Source organism: Myripristis murdjan, chromosome 3 (assembly GCF_902150065.1).
Source record: "Myripristis murdjan chromosome 3, fMyrMur1.1, whole genome shotgun sequence".
Classification (NCBI taxonomy): Eukaryota; Metazoa; Chordata; class Actinopteri; order Holocentriformes; family Holocentridae; genus Myripristis; species Myripristis murdjan.
In genome coordinates, this window is record NC_043982.1 from 37,115,863 (window position 1) to 37,135,764 (window position 19,902).

A 19,902-nucleotide genomic window follows, 5' to 3' on the forward strand; every position below is an offset into this window, starting at 1 on the left:
CATGAGAAGGAATCACGGCTGTGACTTAGTCTGCAGCAACCTCTCCAGCCTGGAGCCCAATTGGAAATTTATAGTCTCACTCTGGGACCCAGAATCATAAAACATTGCCATTCTTGTCATGTTGAGACCCAGCAGAAACAGGGCAGCCACCCACTGTTTAAGAAACACATGCCTGCAGTATGTGACATAAAGTAATAACAAGAGATAGGACCAGCCCAAACCTAAACACACCCAGGTTCTGTGAATCCTCAGCAGATGAAGTGGGAACATAACTCACACACTAAGTGTCCGATCGCAGTGCGAGCCAGGAGCCGCAGGAAGTCCATTTGTCTACCAGCAACTGAGATAAGTCGGCTGATGGTGACCGCAGCCCCTTTTCATTTCCTTGTTTGCTGACATTAACCTTTAGGGCAATGTCAGGAGTCATTTATGTCCTAGCACTGCTTTAATGTCAGAGCTATTACTATAGCCAGTGTGGGAAATTCACACCCACCACCCAACAAATATGAGTGATACTTAGCATCGGGAAATCTGATTGGTCCACCAGTCACTCTGTTGAATGAAAGGGATCCCATGGAGATCTTAATCAGGATTTTGAAGGAAGTCCTTATACGGTCTAAACGCCGATCAATCTATTTTTAAACCCATGAGAGAAAAATGTACTCAAGTGCAAGGACCTACTGCCAATGGCAAATAAACTGAGAAAAATTTACCGGCCAAAAATTCAGATGACAGCTCTCATGAAAAGTGCCGACCTCCATGAGTTTTCTCTTCGCCTTCATGTTTTCTTTTTGGTGGTTTAATACCAGGAATGTGTCTACACATCTCTAATAACAGGCAACAGCTGTTTTGCTACAATAAAAACATAATAGTGCATAATAGTAGAAAGCTGTTTTTATTTGACATCACAATATGTATGGCGGGCAATGAGGGTTACATTAGTTTCTGCCAGTACACAAAAACACAGGGATGCAATCCTGGCCCTACAGCTTAATTACAAATTATTTATTGGCCACCTGGCAGGTGAGCCCAATTTATTTACCCGCCAAACCCCAAATTTACCCGTATTTGGCCAGTTAATGTTAATTTTGATCCCTGGCATGGGCTTATTGTGTGTTCTCTAGTTCCTTCTTCTGTGCCACACTATGCCAAACCATTACCACACCAGCAACCAGCATAGGTACAGTACAGCAAAAAAATGGTCTAAAGGTCTTGGTGCAAATTCTCTTGTGAATTCTTGAATCGGCCTCATCTTTAATCTGATTAATCTGAAAATTTACTTGCATTTCTGCACTTTGATAACTTGAAGCTCTTATTGTGTCTTTGTATATGCTGTGAGTGCCCTATGCAGCATTATGTTTTGTTTTTGTATTTATTATGTGCTGTATTATGTATTACTATGTGCTATGTTCTGTTTATGTTATCTATCCATCTATCCAGCACAGTGCAGTGAAAAAAATGCATAATGCTACCAGGGTTGGAAGGTCACTCCCACTCAGGCCTCCCATAGCACCAAATGTTGCATCTCATATTTTGCCTTTTTCCAGTAAATAATATCTGACATTTGGTGTGTAAAATCACTGTAAAACCCTCAGACCAAGACTAGACTAATGAAAAATTCATTGTGAATGCCAAAAAACCTGGTAGTTAACTGGATTATCTTAATCCTGAAAAGTTGATAACATATTTCTGCTGGACTATGACAGTACAGTAAGCTTCGATCCACATTTTTCTGTATCACTGCAACACACAATAAGCTTTACATCCTATTATGAGTACACCAGGCCAGCTACAGCCACCCATGTAGAAAGAGCTCTGTCACTGAGACCAACATCAGTTCTCCTGACAAACTGCTCAGTGAGTTTATGTTCCTGTTTAAGAATAAAATCTGGATATAAACACTGAATCACTGCAGGAGACAGACACACAGACAGACACTGACGGGGAAAGAATATGACTCGGATACAGTATAAATAGTTACCGAGGAACGGAGCACACAGTTGCACCGCAACAACTGTTGTTATGGTGACTGCCTCGGGGCTGATAAGCTCTGAGTATACAGAGCATCCACTCCAACACACACATGACACACTCACATTCATTTCACCATGTATGCACATGCACACACACACACACACACACACACACACACACACATACACACAGTGTATATCACTGTGCTCCTATACAAGAGTCAGAGCCTTACAGATCCTGTCTTTCCTCAGTTGGTTGATTACATGGTTCAGGTACCTTGGCAGGATTGCAGAGCTTATTATTTGCTGGCTAAACATAATTGAATATTTCCTCTCTAAACCGCCTGTATGATATTCATTATTGCACTGCAGCTGCAATATTAAGTATGAGATATGTGGACAGTGGAAATTTCTTTTTCAGCACACGAGGCACAAAATGGACAAAAATAATAATTATGAGGGGAAAATATGGGGCACTGATGCTGAGGATGTGCACATTCTCTCTTGGTCTTGCAACCTGATTTGTAGGCCAGGCTTTCTGCACAGATATGAGAACTGCAGCAGTCAATACTGCAGTTTAGAAGGTTTTTTTTTTTTTTTTTTTTTCATTCAATTGATTATGTAATGCCACTCTCCATCTGATCTCCCATAGCAGGAAAGGTCACACACGCACGCACACAAAATCTTTAATAACCCCAACACACATGCTCTGGCCTCGAGGCAACTATACCATCAGGATGTCTCAAACACAGTGCTTCTACACACATACACACAGTGAAAAGACACAGATTTAACTCACAATATGGCTGATGCCATGACATAACTTAATCCAGAGTGGAGTACAGTGTAGTCTGAAAATCTGAGTCCACTTTTGACCCTTTAGCTTTCAACATTTATTAGAAAATAATGCACAAGTTTTACTCCATTGATAGTCCATCCATATTCATTTAAGACTGATACAAAAACAGTAAGTCTTTAAGAAATGCTTGTATGAATATTACAGTACAGCCGTCCCTATCCCAACAAGATGCAGAAAAACTTGTTCATGCATTTATTTCAAGTAGATTAGACTACTGTAATGCTCTTCTCATTTGTCTTCCAAAACAATCTATTGATAAACTTCATTTAATTCAGAACTCTCTGCCAACTAGAACAAGAAATAGAGACCATGTCATAGGAGTTTTACCTGACCTGCATTGGCTCTAAGTTTTTAAAGTTCTTTTACTGTAACATCACAAAACACCAAAACATACTCCAGCATACTCTAAAATTCTGCAAAAATTTGTAGAAATCATGCCAGACAAACCACAAGCTATGATAAGGGCAAACCAAATACTGAGCAATGTTGAATTTCAGAAAACACTCTTTTGGACTTTTTGACCCATGTTAGTGAGTAATTATGTTATCTTGACCAAAAAAAAAAAAAAAAAGTATTAATATTTGAAATATAACAAAAAAGAGTTCTTGTTGGTGGATATCAGAGCAAGAAGGAACTAACTAAACTAGAAGAGACAGTGAGAGGGAGAAAGAGGAAGGAAATGAGTCAGGGAAAGAGGGAGTGTGTGAATGAAGAAGGAGAAACATTCAGTATCACAGCCTGGCTGGTGAGACATCTATTAAGAAGCAAAGTCAGATTAATCATCATTAATCTCAGTTGCTAGGTGAACACGGTGCTGTTGTTCCTTGTTTAACAATGATTCATGTCACACAGAGGCTGTGATTATAATCCACATAAAGTATATCAGCGCTTTAATTTGGGCCATCTAATCTATTCTGCTGGTATATTCTCTCTCCTTCCCTCTATTATCTCCCTTCACCCTTTTTCCTTTCTCTCTCTAATCTTTTCTCTTTCCTTCCTCTCCCTCTCTCTTTCTCTCTCTCTCTCTCTCTCTCTCTCTCTCTCTGTCAGACAATCCAACTGTGTGAAGTGATGGTCTTTTGGTTGGCAGCTTCATGGCTGAACTGTGGGCACAGTAGGAAAACTCATGAATAACATTAGATGGCTTTCATCAGAACATGCAGACAGGCTGAATTAAAGTCTCTCTCTCTCTCTCTCTCCAGCTCCTCCCCTCGCTCCTTCCACTCCTCTCAATGTCATGACTTCTTCCCTTATTCAGTCTTTCTCCTCCCCATCATCTCTCATTCGTTCATTCATTCATTCCCTTGTTCTCTCCTGTGACATCCTACTATCATTATCGCAACACACACAGTCACACACTCACACCTTATACATCTGATTTCCCTTTTATTGTCCCTTTTATTGTCTTGAACATTGGGCATGAGCCAACATCATGCCCAATGTTTGGAAATATTTCATGACCTTGGAATCGATCAGTGATTCACTGCACGAAAATGTCATATACGTGGGGATCAATGGTAGAAATCAATCAGTGGTTTTCACGTCCAGAAAGGTTGTCTTTTTTGAGAAATTAAAGTTTTTGTATGCGCAGAAATGGTTAGAGAAAGGCAGTGAGCGAATGAATGAGAGCCTGTGCATGAAAACACAAAGAGACAGAAAGCAGGACATGAAAACTGTCACTAGACAGCAGATGAAGCACAGAATGTCGCCTGAGCGATGCTGATTTTATGCACTGATATGCAAGAGGATAGAGGGTGTGTGTGTGTGTGTGTGTGTGTGAGTGTCTGTGGCCAATTTTGTTAACTCTATGCTCTCAAACATCTAATTAGGCCTACATCAGCATGTTTCTGTTGGTGTATGGTTCTGTGTGTGTGTAGCATGGTAATTAATTTCCCCAATGAGCTTTGGCTGTTGTGCTGTAGCCGTGAGAAAGAGAGGGAATGAGTGAGAAAGTGAGTGTGTGTGTATGTGTGTGTGTGTGTGTGTGCGCACACATGCGTGCTCGTGGAGGTACGTGCTAATAATTAGTGGGGTCCTCTTTTCCAGGCTGCCCGGTCATGCCTGAGTGAATTTTCTCATTTCCAGGCTGAGTAGCCAACACAGCATGGTGCATCTCACTGCCACCTGACAGCTAATGGTGTGTGAGCACATAAATGTGCGACACATAATACCAATAAATATTGATATAAATCAAATTCAAGATTCCTGCAAATATGAGTGAACACTGCCGAGTCCTCCCTTGATCCTTTGGCTTTTGGATGATTAATGGGACCACAAATACTTGATTTTGCATAAAATATTGCAGGACAACATTAAGCATTTTACCAAGGGATTTGGAGAGTCTTACGAAATTCAGGTACAGACATTTGATTAAATCTTAAAACTGTCACATCTGCATGAATATAACTGTTTTGCTTTCAATCTTAACTTGAGAAACATTTAAATACAATTACATATTTTTAATGAGCCTACTGGATATTAGGCCATTTAAATTCCCAGTGATTAATCAACAACCCTTCAGTCTGAGATGCTGCTCTCTGGATAGTGCTACGAAGTCGACTAAGTCAATGAAGCCAACTAGGAGTAAAACTGTTAAAAACAATCAAGAAACTGACTACTGTAATATTATTTTTTGCAATGCCTGGACAAATGTGTATTGTTTATGCACTTCATTTCATACAATGTCGCCTGCTGTATTTTAATAGTCTAACCAAGTGTTATGTAATCGCTCGTGCTGCAATTTTCAGCGCTTTTAGTCATTTTTAGTCAGTTAAGTACTGCAATTATATGTATTAAATTTAATGTATCATGATATAAATCATGTATCGTGATACAATTGAATTGTGAGGTCCTTGCCAGTACCCTGCTCTATCCAACTCTATTCCAATTTAATTATATTACTAAAGATTACATGAAATGTAGCTCTATACCAGTGCCACACTTGTACATGTAAGAATCTTCGGTATGCTGAGGTGGTCAAGCTAACTTTAATTTGTTTTTTTGTTTGGATATTGTTTTTATGCAGAACTGGAAGAGTAAATGTGTTCAGTGCAAATATACTGAGTTTACTATTTACAGAATAATGTGGTTGTGTGGTGTCGTGCTGTATTCCAATTCACTGACGTGTGTGTGCGTGTCAGTGTGTGTGCGTGCATTTGTGTGTGTGTGTGTGTGTGTGTGTGTGTGATGCCAGCTGTGCTGCAACTAAAGCTGTCTTTGATCCCTTGCTGAGTTCTTAATGGTTGTTTAGAACATGATTCATTGACACCTGAGGAAACTCATATGGGACTAGTCTCCTTATGGCTTAATGATCACACTGATGGGAATACATACAAATGCACACGTGCGCATACACACACACACAAACACGCACACACACACACACACACATACATACAAAGTACCTACAAGTGTAGGTACTTTGTATGTATGTACATACAAGTGTACTACCGTTACACACAAAAAAAAGACTGTCTTTGTCTCTTTTGCATTATCTTGAATGGTTCAGTTTGTGTGAGTTTCTTTTGCCTCTGGAAACTGGAAAACACTGTTGCAGGGCACATCTTCTCTTTCATTACAATTCCGCTGGAAAAACAGCTATGCATGGGCACACACACACACACACACGCCCACACATTGGTGGTTCTGTACATGAAACAAGAGACCATTTGCATTCAATATGCCTCCAGCACCTGGCCATTACAACCCCAACCCTAACATCCCAACAAACAGCCTTCCACCTGCTGAGGAGCTGCATAAAACCTGTAAGATAACCTCCTCGCAAGCAGAGCTAAAAACAATACACACACACACACACACACACACACAACCAGCTGTTTTGTTAGACTACAACTATGAAGCATTATACAGATGGGGAGGTGTGTTCCAAATATGCCCAAACAAAAATGAACAGCAAATTACTTGGTTTGCAAATGATTATGTGCGTGCGTGTGTGTGTGTGTGTGTGTATGTGTGTGTGTGTCTTCTCAATGCCCAGATGTTCTGAGACACCTGGGTATCAAACCGCAGGAGGCAGGAAGAAAAACTAGAGAAAAAGAGATCGAGAAGGGAGAGGGAAGAGGAGGAGGAGGAGGAAAAGAGGTTAGAGGGAGGCAGATGCGAGCAAAATAATCTACGCTGGAAATTAAGGAGGAAACAGAGAGCGAGAGCAGAATTGAGGAAAATTCAGGCAGAGGGAGAAGAAGGAGCAGAAACAGGTAGCAGGGAAGCAGAAGTCTATGAATGAGGGAGGGATGGTGGGAGGAACGAGCGAATGAGGAGAATGAGAATGAGGAGAGGGAGAGAACAACGATAAGGGAGGCAGATGGTAAGAAAAACTGAGGAAGGAGAGAGGGAACTGATGGGGGAGTAAGAGAGAGAGATGTCAGAAGTAGCAGATGGGAGGATAAATTGAGAGGAGGGAAAAGAGCGAGACAGGGAGGGGAGGAGGAGGAGTGCTGATGCGTCTTTTGAACTAATTCCCTGCTCTCATCTGCTCCTTTTTGCAGCCGGGACTTTTCTGTGGGCTTGGCATGTTTGTTGTCTAGCTACATCTGAAGGAGCTATCTGTATGCTTCACATACCACTGAGTCCACACATTCTTATCGGTGTGTGTATGTGAGAGAGAAAGAGAGAGAGAGCGAGAGAGAGTGTGTGTGTGCCTAAGCGAGATAAATGCATTTGAAAAAGAGAGACAGTGAGAAGGTGTATGAGTAAGCCAAAGAGAGGCCATATATTTGTTAGGAAGAGTGCTTGGCCAGGAGATAAAAAGAATGTGTGTGTGTGTGTGTGTGTGTGTGTGTGTGTGTGTGTGTGTGTGTGTGTGTGTGTGTGTGAGAGAGAGAGAGAGAGAGAGAGAGAGAGAGAGTAAAAGAGAACTGTATTGTGCAAGCAAGTGATAGACACTGAATGAGAGGCAGAATACGGAAGGGAGACAGTGTGTGTGTGTTTGTGTGTGTGTGTGTGTATGAGGGGTGATGTAGGCCAATTCATTCACACAAACATATTCCTTTTACCATTACATCCATATATTCTCACTGTAATTTATATTTATTTTTCATTTACGTAAAATGTCACTGTCACATACTGTTCATATATTTTCACTTTCACATATGATCTCCCTTCACATTTTCATTCACACACATTTGTATTTTAACATACATACAACTTCACATATATGTGAAATATTATTAATGTCATCATTATTATTATGCATCAAAAGCATCACTTTCTCTCAGGTGGCAACAAACTCAATTTTAGCAAATCCTCTCTAAATGACAGTGCTGTCCCGCTGAGTGCTGCTCACAGGTCAAGACAAAGTCACTGTGACTGACTGACACAGAGGAGGCGGCGTGATTTCTGTAGCTGTCATGTTTACCATATTTGCTCGAGCTTTGTTTGTAGCTGTTTTGTGTGTGTTCTAGATTTCCTCTCAGAGGCTTCTCCATCAAGCTGAAATTAGAACAAAATCCTTCACGTCTACAGACTGTCAACATTTTAGGTCCTTTTGAAAAGATGAAGACCCCCTTGGAATCGGTTTATCTAACGTTCAATCAAAAGCTTCTCATTACGAAGACGGAAGTTTCAGATGTTTTGTTTGCTGAGTCTCCTTGTGTGTGTGTGTGTGTGTGTGTGTGTGTGTGTGTGTGTGTGGTCCTGAGAGACAGTGGGTGAGAGATTGGTGTCAAACATGAAGGCTTCATCTGACAGAGATCATATCGTGTGCCCCCTCCCACAGGCGCGTGCGTGCATGCACACACACACACACACACACACACACACCGCCAAACCCACCCCACCCATACAAACACAGACACACAGACACACAGACACACACACACATTTAAAAGACTTGACAAGCCAGACAAGTACATCTAAAAGTTCTTTAGTCTGTCAACAAAACCAGTGAGCAACCCATTAAATCTATGTGTGCAAGCGTGCATGTGTGTGTGTGTGTGTGTGTGTGTGTGTCAGATGTGTTATCTGTGCTGCAGTGAGACGGGATGTCCTCTCTCTTCTACTCCCATCTTTCTCAGGATCTTGCTTTTTTTCCTCTTGTGGAACACACACACACACACACACACACACACACACACACACACACACACACTTCTTTTCCTGTCTAACTGTGACTCTCCATCTGTCTTCTTCGGCTTCTCCATCATTATCTCAAACTCGGTCTCGGTCTTCGTTCTTTAATCGGAACCCCATGAGCCAAAGCCTCAGCAAACAGCCACTCTCCCTTGGGCAAATGTAAAACTTTCCAAACATTTTACAGTTTGTCTGATCTACACATCTTTCATGCAAGAATAAAAATCAATACTGCTTGATATGAAAAGTTTGAATGGTGACAACATATTCAGCCAGTTTGCCCTCCACAACCCATCATATCTTTCTGCCCCTCGCCTCCATCTCTACATGTCGCATAGTTGTTTGTTTGTTGACCTCTGACAACTGGGATCATGCTGGTGTGTGTGTGTGTGTGCGTGCGTGCGTGGACTCCCTCACTCATTACTTACATTCAGCCTTCAAGGCCTGTAATTAACTTAAGCTTTGATGCCCCCCACCTGCTCATTTCCTTAACACACACACAAACCCAGGCACAAATGTGCATGCACACACAAAGAGCAGCTCTCTCAAATGTTGTTCTCGCAATGAGAAACACACACACACACACAAATAAATACACACTCAAACACACAGACACACACACACATTCCCCAGCACTTGGTCATGCTGTGAGACTAATTGTGTTTTACTGAAAACAGGAAAACACACTTCTCATCTCTGAGACTGATCTGTGCCCTGGGGCTGCTGCAAAGTGCGTGCGTGTGTGTGTCTGTCTGTCTGTCTGTGTGTGTGTGTGTGTGTGTGTGTGTGTCAGTGTGCATATCTCATGCTGTACAACTGTTTTAGTGACACCAACACAACTTACAGATTCCTCTCTAACATTGACTCGATAAGCTGTACAATAGTCACACAAAAATCCGGACACACAGGTTGACAAGTGTTGGCCAGAAGCCAGGAGGATGTAGCTGTGACATTTATTCAATATCTGAAAAAAAAAATAAAAAAAACTATTCATACTCTGCACGACATCCTGCCCTGTCTCCCCACCTCCATTTGCCCCAAGCCCACAGAAAAATAATGGAATTCACTGGAGACCCGCCTTTCTACACAAACTCCCTAATTCACTATTGATTTCTGTTGTTACATCTCTATCCTCCTCTGTGTATGTGTGTGTGTGTGTGTGTGTGTGTGTGTGTGTGAGAAAAAGAGAAAGGGGGAAGAGAGTGAATATGTTTTTTCAAAATATTGAATAAAATGTCAAGATACCTAGCTTGGGCTTGTACCCAGTACTCCTGAACCTGTGTGTGTGTGTGTGTGTGTGTTAAGGTGTGGTAAGGTGTACTAAATACTATAACACAGTCTGACTGAAGCAGCAAACAGACCACCAGATATGGTTTTAAAGAACACCATTATGTAGCTGCATTCTTCCTCATCAAGGTTGGGTCGTTATCAATTATGAAACGCTTAGCTCTGGTGGCGCGATCTGATTGGGCAAGTGATGTTTTATGAGTGCGCCATGAGTTCCATGAGTGCTGATACCCAGTGTAAAAGCACTCTGTTGTTTTACTATCAAGAATCACTCTGCATTACAAGTGTTAATAATGACTTGACTGTAACACCCGGGATATATGCTGTAACGTTAATAGAGACAGACTGATTAATCGGTCGGCTGATTAATCAGGCCTATATCTGGCATTCTGAGATAATTGTATTGATAATCAGCCAATATGCACTCCCGAGGCTGATAAACAATTGCTGTGTCTCAAATCGCGCACTTCTGCACTTACACTTAGTATTTTGAGTGCATAAGTGCGTTCACACTGGAAATATTAACAAAATACTAACAAAATTAAGTGCACTGTAAATGCCCGGATGTACACTCAAAACGGTCAAAAAATTGAGTGTGGAACAATGGACACTTATCACCCTCACGGCACCACTGACCGGAAGTAGCTAGCTAAAAAAGCTGAGTTTACTCTTCGTTTTACGACTGTTAATATGTCACTTTATTAAGTTTTAATTTTTTTTCAGGCGAGAAAGTAACTACGTAGATTCCAAATATGTGGTCAGTTTGTCCAAATAACGTCTGTTTTGAAAATTGCTTCGACATTTTCGGATAACTCTCAAGCTAGCGATTGTGCAAAGTACAGTCACTTCCGGTTGTTTACAAAAATAAAAACCTAATACATTAGAAGCAGTGGTGATGCTTTTATTTTGAAGATAGGATGTGTACACGTCTACTTCTGGATAACTTTACCACCGAAAACCAAAGCCGGCCGCGGCTCCGGTCGACATCAGGAGGGCCGGCCGCGGCTCCGGCTGGTACCGCGCCCACCCGGTCGGGTCTGCCGGATCTGACAGGTGAGCGGCCAGTGCCGCGGGCCTCGCCTGATGCCGACTGTGGCGATCGTCATTTCCGGTAAGTGCACAACGGGAAGTGCTGTGCCGGTAAGTGTACTGTCAGCTAAGTGTACTTACAGACAGTGCACTAACGGAAGTGCGCGATTTGAGACACAGCAAATGTCTTCGGACACATCTGCAGGCAGCCTTGTCAGCGTGGCTGCTGTGGAACTATTTTAGTGCTTAGTTTGAAATGAAATATCGGTGTTAGAGTCATATTGTAAATCAATATTTTCACTTATTGTGAAATTGCAGAGGCTGAACTATTTCACTTACATGTGATCACTGATCACATGTAAGTCAGTGCGCAAAGTGTAATCAACGGAACAGGACGTGGAGCAACAGTTTTCTGACTGTACTTTATTTGGTTCAGCGTTTTTTTTTTTGTTTTTTTTTTTTTGAGTCCCTTAGGGCTTTAGACTCAAAAGTAAGTGTACAGTATAGGACTCCAGGTGAAGACGTTTTTTTTTTTTTGTTTGTTTGTTTGTTTTGTATTTGGCAGTTTAAAATAAAAATCTGTGTATTTTCGCTCTTAATTCCTGCCTCCTTTATGTTAATTAGTCTAGTTAGCAAGCTGTGGACGGCATGTGGAATATTGGAGCCTGGGCAACACGAGTGAGAAACTTTACATCCTGTTAAAATGGAAAAGAAAGGTTTTACTGGGATTTCGTCACCACAATCAGCATCGACCCCAAATGAACTTTTTGCCAACATGATAGGCCCATAAGATGACACTTTAACCATCACCTTGAGCCATCACAATAAAATGGTAAGTCCACTACAGGAAAGTGTTGATGTTCTCTGCAATTAGATGGAAAAATGTATGCATATATGTGTAGCAGTATTGCCAAAAAGAGTTAGTATATAAGTATAAAATATTGGCATATCGCAAATCAGCGAAAAATCCAATATTGTGCATCCCTAGTGGATACCAGTGTCCACTTTCTTCCTTTTTACCCTGGCTATTGACTGACAGCGCTGTATCCCAGGTTGTGGTTTTGGTTAAGGCTCAGGAAGCACTGCTTTTACAGGCAGTTATTGTGACAAGAAACTAGCATGAGTGGATACTATGGAAACCTCCAGGCAAACGAGCTTGCAGTCACGAAACATTTTGCGTTCGTTATCCGTACGTCCTATTCAGTCGATAACATTGCTGTGCTTGTTTACCTCTTTGAACCACAGCTAAAGAATTTTTTTTAAATTAATGTTTTATGACTGTGTCAGCAAAAAAAACCTAAGCTTGTTAGTGGCACTCGGCTTTGTTGGTTAAAGCTAGTCTTACGGTGGCAATTCATACAAACTTTGTGTGTCGTGTCAACACCAGGCCGGGGCCTCAGTGCCAGATATCTGACGGACACGAGTTGCGTGAACACAGTCAGGATCTGTGGCTGCAAATGTGGTGGCAGTCAAGGTGAATGCTGAACATCCCTGAGCTGTTGTTTCAGGGATATAATAATAAAATGCTGATGGACTGGCTGTGAAATTATGATCAGCAAGCCAGCTCCTTTATGATTACTACAAGAAATAAAATTATGCTAATATCATGGTTAATTTTTATGCCCCACAATACATTTTGTGTCATTCTTACATTATGATATGCTAAATTTTGAAATATAGTTGCATCCTGTATTATATTGCAAAACGTTGCCTTAAATCAACACACACAAGCATGCCATGCAGAAACATCACACAGAGTACACAAATACACACCACAGTGAACACATGCTCATCTTGTCTCAGTGCAGTGAACAGGCCATCTGTAATGACAGGAATAAATCAAAAATTACAATTACCAGTACTGCATTACCACTACTTCATGGCAATTTTCCACATTTCCAGTTTTTCAGGGTATTTCTTCATTGTTATTTAGCTTAACAAAATGACTAAAGACTGGTTCATGCATCATGGTGTCTCACCATGTGGGAACTGCAGATGCACCACAGATGTGCCAGCCACTTTGGTGTTCATGCTTCTTGCACTTCTCATCATGACTGTGTGCCTGAAAACTCCAGTACCCCCCCCCACCCCACCCCACCACCACCAGCAGAAAAGCAAGAAGGACGTGGGGTTCCACAGCCAGCAAGTGGTTCAACATCCTTTAAGGGCTGGAAAAAATCTAATATCACTAGATCTTTGCTCACATGGCTCAGTGTTGATAAACAATCATTAGTGATGTGAATATGATGACTGAGCAGGTAGAGCCAAATAATGAAACAGCAACAACAAGCCTAATAAAATCAGTGGTAATGCAGCCTTTAAAACCAGGAAAACAACTAACTAACTAACACCATATCACGGTACTGTAACCATCCATGTTGTATAAAATTGCAGGTGGCGCCCACCCCTCTGCTGCATGAACATCCATTTGACACCATGTCCTAACTAAATCCGACACAAGCAAGCGTCAGCGACAAAATCAGTTTGACTGCTCTATTTTCTATTGGAATGTCCTAAATGGCCAACAGCAACGCTGCACGCCATTTTGAGCTGAACTGTTATAGGATGCCCTGTTTCTACTTACTTCCTGTCACTTGTGTTGAAAAGCACAGTGGATGGACGAGGAATGGCTCATTCATTTAGTTGAAATGACAGCAGACAGGCACGTGGTTTGTGTGGTCAGAGAGCTTCCAATGTGATCAACAGTCGGAAGCTTGCAACTGTTAGGACACAGTGTGAAGCATAAATCAGCAACGGAGTTGAGACACACACACACACACACACACACACACACAGGTTGTGAGTGAGGTACCTTTCTCGGGACTGCCCACTGGTTCGAACACACATTATTTCAAAACCCCAAAGTCCGAAAAATGTCCACTCCATAAATTTGGTGATTTTGGCGGTGGTTTCCTCAGGTTAAGGTCAATGGGGGTGGATGCATTTCTGAGTAGGGACAAAAAACTTGAACATAACATCAGCAGTCACTGAACTCCAACTGTTGGACTAAGCTGTTGGACTAATGGGCTTTCAGTCAAACAGCAACATTTTTCAGACTATTGGGGTTTCACAATAATGGGCCATCGGACCAATGGCACAGCACCTTTCTTAGGGGCATTTTGACAGCAGCTGTTGACCTCTGTCACTCTCCATTGTCCACCAACACCTGCACATCTTCATTGTCAGTGTTATGGTGCAATGCCACATGTACCGATCACTGTCTGTGGCAGTTGTTTAATAACTGGAACCTCAAGCCTGATGATTCATACATAATATTTGCCTACCAAGACAATGATGTAATGGAAAACCAACGAATAGATCTTTCCCAATTTAGCTGGAATGTGCTGACTAGAACGATGCAACATTGCCTGCCCGATTTATGTGTGTGTGTGTGTGTGTGTGTGTGTGTGTGTGTGTGTGTTTTTTTGCAAGTGAAGTCAAGTATAACATTATTATCCATAGCAGGAAATTAATTTAGACAAGGTGCATGACATTCATCCACACAGCAGTACAAAAATTGTGGACAAACCGACCACAGCATATCTTTTCCTTGTTCGTCTACCTATGACTACTGCCTCTCTTACACACACCCACAAAGACAAGTGGAAAAGTTTAAGTTAAGTTATTTAAGTTAAAATTAATAAATAAAAAAATACTAATTATTGACATTATAAAGAATTAAGAAATTATAATCAGAATAAGTAGTAAATAAATACAATCAGAATAAAGAATAAAGAAATAAAGAACCTAGGTTGTACCTTTGAGTTGTTCTGCAGCAATCTGCCCCTCTGACTTATTTTACTTTTTTGAATTAATCAGTGTGAGCACTGATGAGGTTCTGAAGCCCATCTAAAATGTGCTCATTGTAGAGCTGGACAATAGATTTCGGCTTGATTTCTATGATCTTATTTGTAGACTTGATTAGGTGCCCAATTTTGTTCTCCTGAACTTGCGTGTTATCAAACACAACAGCACAAAGCAAGGACCATAATCCTCTGTATTGCTGACAAAGAGAAGACTCCCATTACATATGAAATATTAATTTTAAACTTTCAATATAGGAAAAACAGTCACAGAAATGGAGTGGTGTAAAGCACGTCGCCACTGGACTCTGGAGCGGTGGAAACATGTTCTGTGGAGTGACCAATCACGCTTCTCTATCTGGCGGTCTAATGGACGAGTCTGGGTTTGGTGAATGCCAGGAGAACGTTCCCTGTCTGGCTGCATCGTGCCAACTGTAAAGGTTGCTGGAGGAGGGATAATGCTATGCTATTGTTTTTCTGGGCTCGGCCTCAGCCCCTTAGTTTCAGTGAAGGGAAATGCTTCAGCTCACCAAGACATTTTGGACAATTCTCTGCTTCCAACTTTGTGAACAGTTTGGGGAAGGCCCTCTTCTGTCCCAGCATCACTGTGCCCCAATGCATAAAGCAAGCTCCTTAAAGGCATGGCTGGGTGAGTTTGGTGTGGAAGAACTTGACTGACCTCAACCCCATCCAACACCTTTGGGATGAACTAGAATGGAAACTCGGAGCCAAGCCCTCCCATCCATCATCAGTGTCTGCACAAATGCTCTTCTAGATGAATGGGCAAATATTCCCACAGACACACTCCAAAATCTTGTAGAAAGCCTAGAGAGAGTGGAAGCTGTTATAGCTGCGAAGGGGGGGACCAACTCTATGTTAATGCCTAGGGATTTAGAATGGGATTTCATAAAAGCTCCTGCAGGGGTCATGTGTAGGTGGCCCAGTACTTTTGTCTATATAATGGATTTGTAGGTTGAGATGCTCTGTACTAATTCATCGCCAGTCTGGGTGGAATAGACTGTAGATTTAGTCCCTCTAAAATATATAACCATATTTTAATGTTCATTTGAACATGGTAGTGAATGTGAATGCCTGTTTTTTTTTCCAAGGTCTAGTTTTCAGTCAAGATTACTGTATTGAGAGAGCTTTTCTTGCAAGCAGAACATTCTGTTACTGTTAGTTTGCCTGATTTTAACAGTGACCTGGACAGTGAATGAACCGCTGTAGGTACAAAACGAATTTTGTTAGCGAGCAAGAAAGCAAGGCACATTACATGGTAGAGAAACAACATGGTGTGATGAACTTGGCTGAAGTGGCAGCAGCGGCACACCATCCTGATCCCGTACATCACAGCTGTCAGACCATCTGACTTGGCTGAGATCAATATGACTGATGGCATCTTATCGTCCTGCCCCCATCTCTCGGGACATCTCTTGCTCAGTTCCACCCAATCCCTACCACCCATCCTCCGCTGTCTTTCCATGTTGTCAAGTGGCTCCTTCTCTTTGTCGATCTGTCTTTCTTTATTCTCTACATCACTCTGCCCCGTCTAGTATCCATGTCCACTCCTCTCTCTCACACATCTTTTGATGTAATAGTCAGGTAGAGTCTGAAACCTACAAAAAACCCTGAATCTTACAAGGAAATTGTTCATAAAACACTCTCTCGCCCTTGGGTCTTCCAATCAGATGCTCCAGACCCACAGAATTACCCGATATAAGGGATTCTCCTTAAAACGAGGTAAGAGGAGGTATAAAAGAGCATACAGTAGCAAAGAAGATGATTCTGCATAATTGATCTTGCTCTCTAATATATTTTTCCCTTCATATGGAAATCAACCCTCGACAGTGGCTAGATTTATACTGCTATTAAATGCTCTGCTTCATTATTCTCCTTTACTTCTGATGACAATATACATAATGCCCAAGATCATTCATCTTTTGCTGAATAGAGTGTTTATACATACTTAATTCTATAATTAGAGGTCCTCCTCAGTCCTTAAAAATCAGGACTGTCAGTCAGTGTGTAATGTGAAAGACTTCAAGCTGCAGTCTCTCTACACGAGTCTAACCAAATTTCCACATATCAATTTTGTATGATAAAGTGGTTTTAGCTCCAGTATAGTTCTAGAGAGCAGCGCTGCTGTTAGAACATCTGTAAAAAACAGTCCTCATAAATGATAAGTAACAGAGAAAAAATAATAACATGAAGGACTATATAGGCTCCATTTGTACCCAGTATTTACATCCCAACGAAGGCAGATTCTCTAGACTTCTAGATTTGAACAGGGCAGCACGCCACATTTACACAAAGCTGTGAATAAATACAACCCATGGAAGAATTACAACCTTTTTCCAAGCAATACCTCCCTAAGTGCATCTCATTTGAATCACTTTTTTCCCTTAATTATACAGTATTTACACTACATTTAAGTGTAGCTGGTGGCTGAATGCAAATGCCTTTTTTATATCTGCACTGGGATTTAAAATGCAGATGCTGCAGCCAAAATCCTGGACATTTTTTGCCTCCTTGACAGAGCCTCTAAAACAGTGACAGAGCTGTGCTGCCATCTGGCGGCCAACTGAAGCACTTGCACTGAGCTTGCTTTAGATACTCAAGCTACATCTGAAAGATGAGTCCCTCTTTTAACTTAACCCTTACCTTCAAATTAACATTTTATCAGTCCGGGTCAGTTTGACCCAAGCAATTTAACCACTGAAAAATTATTATAAAAAAGCTGTTACCTAAGTTTATGTGTCATATACTTTATGTGTCTTGTTGACTACCTAAATAGCCCTTCAAATATAACATATTAAATTCATAAGTATTTGGACAGTGACACAATATTCATAATTTTGCCTTGTACACCACCATAGTGGATTTGAAATGGAGTAATCACTATATGATTAAAGTGCAGACTTTCAGTTTTAATTTAAGGAGTTGAACAAAAATATGGCATTAACCGTTTCAGACAGATAGCAACAAGTTTATGAGCAGCCAAACCAATGATTTGGTAAATCCTGAAAAAGAAGCAATGCACTCATAAGCTCAGCAAACACCAAAAGGCCTGGAAGACCACAGAAGACATCTAAAGTTGATCACCAAGAATTCTTTCCCTGGTGAAGAAAAACCCTTTCACAACATCTAGGGAAGTCAGAAACACTTTCGAGGAGGCAGGCATATCAATGTCCAAATCTACAGTCAAGAGAAAATAAATACAGGGGGTATACAGCAAGGTGCAAACCACTGTTGTCACTCAAGAACAGGAAGGTCAGATTAGACTTTGCAAAAAAACATCTAAAAAAGCATGCCCAATGCTGGAACAAGGTTCTTTGGACAGATGAAACAAAGATGAACCAGAATGATGGGAAGAGAAAAGTGTGCAGAATGAAAGTAACAGCTCATGACCCAAAGCAGAGCACATCATCTGTCCAGCATGGTGGAGGCAGTGTTATGGCATGGGTATGTATGGCTGCCAGTGGAACTGGGTCACTCGTGTTTATTGAGGATGTGACTGATGATGTGGCAGACGGAAGTAGCAGAATGAATTCTGATGTTTATATGGCTATACTGTCTGCTCAGATTCAACCAAAAGCCACAAAACTGATAGGACGGTGCTTCACGTGCTTTTTGTTCAACCTTTTAAACTAAAGCTGAAAGTCTGCACTTAAATCACATCTCAATTACTCCCAAATCCATTGCAGTGCTGTACAAGGGCAAAATTATAAATACTGTGTCAAAGTCCAATGGACTTATGGACCCTAACTGTAAATGGCATGATATAGTTCCTCAGCGTCATCCAAAACAACTAAAACAAATTTTCACTTTCACTTGTCCCCATTAAATTAAGAAAAGTTATTAAGTATCAAACACTGAATGGGATAAAATGGACCCCAAAGATGATGGGGGTTAATAGCCCCGTCTTTTATCCCCCTCACCCATACACTCTCACACACACCAGTACACACCAGCACACAGATAATACAGTCAGCTTCATTAACAAGCAGAGCGCTGGTGGTTGCCAGGTAACGCTTCCTCTCGCTCAACGTTCACAGCTAACGGTTAGGCTATGCTAGTTAGCAAACATAAAACAAGCTAAAGAAGCCGCAGTTACACAGCTAGACAAAGAAGGAGATGGGGAAGTAGCCGAAGACGTGACTACAGTGTGAATTTAACCTGCTAACAGCCTTGAATCAGGTCAGTGTCCCGGGGTGCTACCCGGGGCAGGTGGGCGAAGTGACCGTCTCACCGTGTGAAGCAGTGGTGGCAGACCTGTCTCGCCGCTTTGTTGGAGACGCAGCAGGCCAGCGGCTCGGCGGAGTACACCGGCTCCCCCTTCCTGATCCGGCCGGTCGCCCGCAGGCCGTTTCCTTTACCCGGACTGGTAAAACGCTCCAGCTTCGGTGCCATAGTCAGTGAGTTTTCCCACCATGTGAACCAAAGTGTTTACATCCGCGTTAGACGTGCGTTTTACGTCATGCCGTTACAGAACATGCAGCAACAAGACCCGCCCATCGCTTCCCTGACACCTGTTTATATTTTTGTACAAGTGTACTTCTGTGTTGTTGATATTTAGGGCCCGAGCACTGTCCCAGTGCGAAGCCCTATTGTTTTTGCTTCATTTTTTTGTATCTGTTTCTTATGTAATTCACATTTTTATTGTCATCTGATCTTCTTCATATCTATTTATCATTTAAAATTGATTTGTACGAGCTCTCATTGTGTACCTAAAAAAAAAAAAAAAAAAAAAAAATCCGAGAAAACTACACATCAGTCAATCAATCAGTTAATCAATTAATCAATCCATACATACATACAAACATGCATAAATAAATGTCTTCTCTCAATGATCTTTATAATC

General features: G+C 41.5%; 1 protein-coding gene across 1 annotated transcript in view; it reads right to left on the reverse strand.

Moving 5' to 3' along the window:
* smyd3 (SET and MYND domain containing 3) overlaps positions 1–19,519 on the reverse strand; it is a 113,422-nt gene extending 93,903 nt beyond the window's left edge. Inside the window, exon 1 of the mRNA XM_030048714.1 lies at positions 19,291–19,519. Coding sequence (XP_029904574.1) covers positions 19,291–19,451 — 161 coding nt within the window. The 5' untranslated portion in view covers positions 19,452–19,519. The remainder of the gene's footprint in view (positions 1–19,290) is intronic.
* Positions 19,520–19,902: the final 383 nt, after the last annotated feature.